Source organism: Gavialis gangeticus, unplaced genomic scaffold (genome assembly GCF_001723915.1).
Source record: "Gavialis gangeticus isolate Ggan-Ray unplaced genomic scaffold, GavGan_comp1, whole genome shotgun sequence".
NCBI classification, from domain to species: Eukaryota; Metazoa; Chordata; order Crocodylia; family Gavialidae; genus Gavialis; species Gavialis gangeticus.
The window spans coordinates 973062-973882 of record NW_017729031.1 but is presented as its reverse complement, the minus strand read 5'-3'; the positions used below and the strand labels follow the sequence as shown (position 1 = coordinate 973882).

The following is an 821-nucleotide window of genomic DNA, read 5'->3' as shown; positions in this document are numbered from 1 at the left end:
TGCAGTGTAGAAAAAATCTTTAGTTTAAAAAAAAAAAAAAAATTTTTAATGAAAACCCACAAAACTTAGTAAGAGAAGAGGGCTGAAGAGTAGTCTTCAACTTTGACTATTTTCCCATTACTTTTGCAGATCAGCCATAAATTTCCTGCAGCCGTATTACAAGTAGCTCATCAAAAGCCACAACCCGCCCTGGAGAAGATTACACTGCCTAAAAGAATTTACCTTATTCAGCAGCCTCGCAAATGTTAAATATGTTCAGTAAAAGATTAATGTAGGTTAAAACAGTAGGTTCCTATTCTAAATAGCACTTAGTAGCTGCTTGTGGTAGAAGGACCAAAACTTGTTGAAATAGTTTGCTTACTGAAGTGTCCCATATGTTTCTTTTATTTTCTAACAATAAAATACTCTATAATATTTAGGGTGTGTTCCTGGTTTTTAATACATGAGCAATGGCTTTATCCACCTAAGCCTTACAGTCTTCTGCTTAGTACTCAATTGCAACTAAAAAGGTACATAGACATTCAGAGAGGCTAGATCAAGTTTAAAAATGGCCACCCAATCTAAGGTAAGTTGGGGGTGGAGGACTAGCAGGGAGGCTTGGGGGACAAGAAGGGTCCATGGGGGAGCTTGGGGTACTAATGGGACCTGCAGACCAGGGGGATTGCTGGGGTCTGGGAAGGTTTGGTGGGATCAGGGGAGGGACATTGTGGGGGTGGGATCAGAGAGGTTTCCTAATCGCACTAAACACCCTGCACCCCTGCCACTGAACTGCCCCCAATCCTGTAAACCACTCCAGGGTCTGGCTTTTAACAACACTCACT

General features: G+C 41.7%; 1 protein-coding gene across 1 annotated transcript in view; it reads left to right on the top strand.

Moving 5' to 3' along the window:
- Positions 1-418, top strand: part of DAPL1 (death associated protein like 1) — a 22219-nt gene extending 21801 nt beyond the window's left edge. The window contains exon 4 of the mRNA XM_019522355.1: positions 130-418. Coding sequence (XP_019377900.1) covers positions 130-249 — 120 coding nt within the window. The 3' untranslated portion in view covers positions 250-418. The remainder of the gene's footprint in view (positions 1-129) is intronic.
- Positions 419-821: the final 403 nt, after the last annotated feature.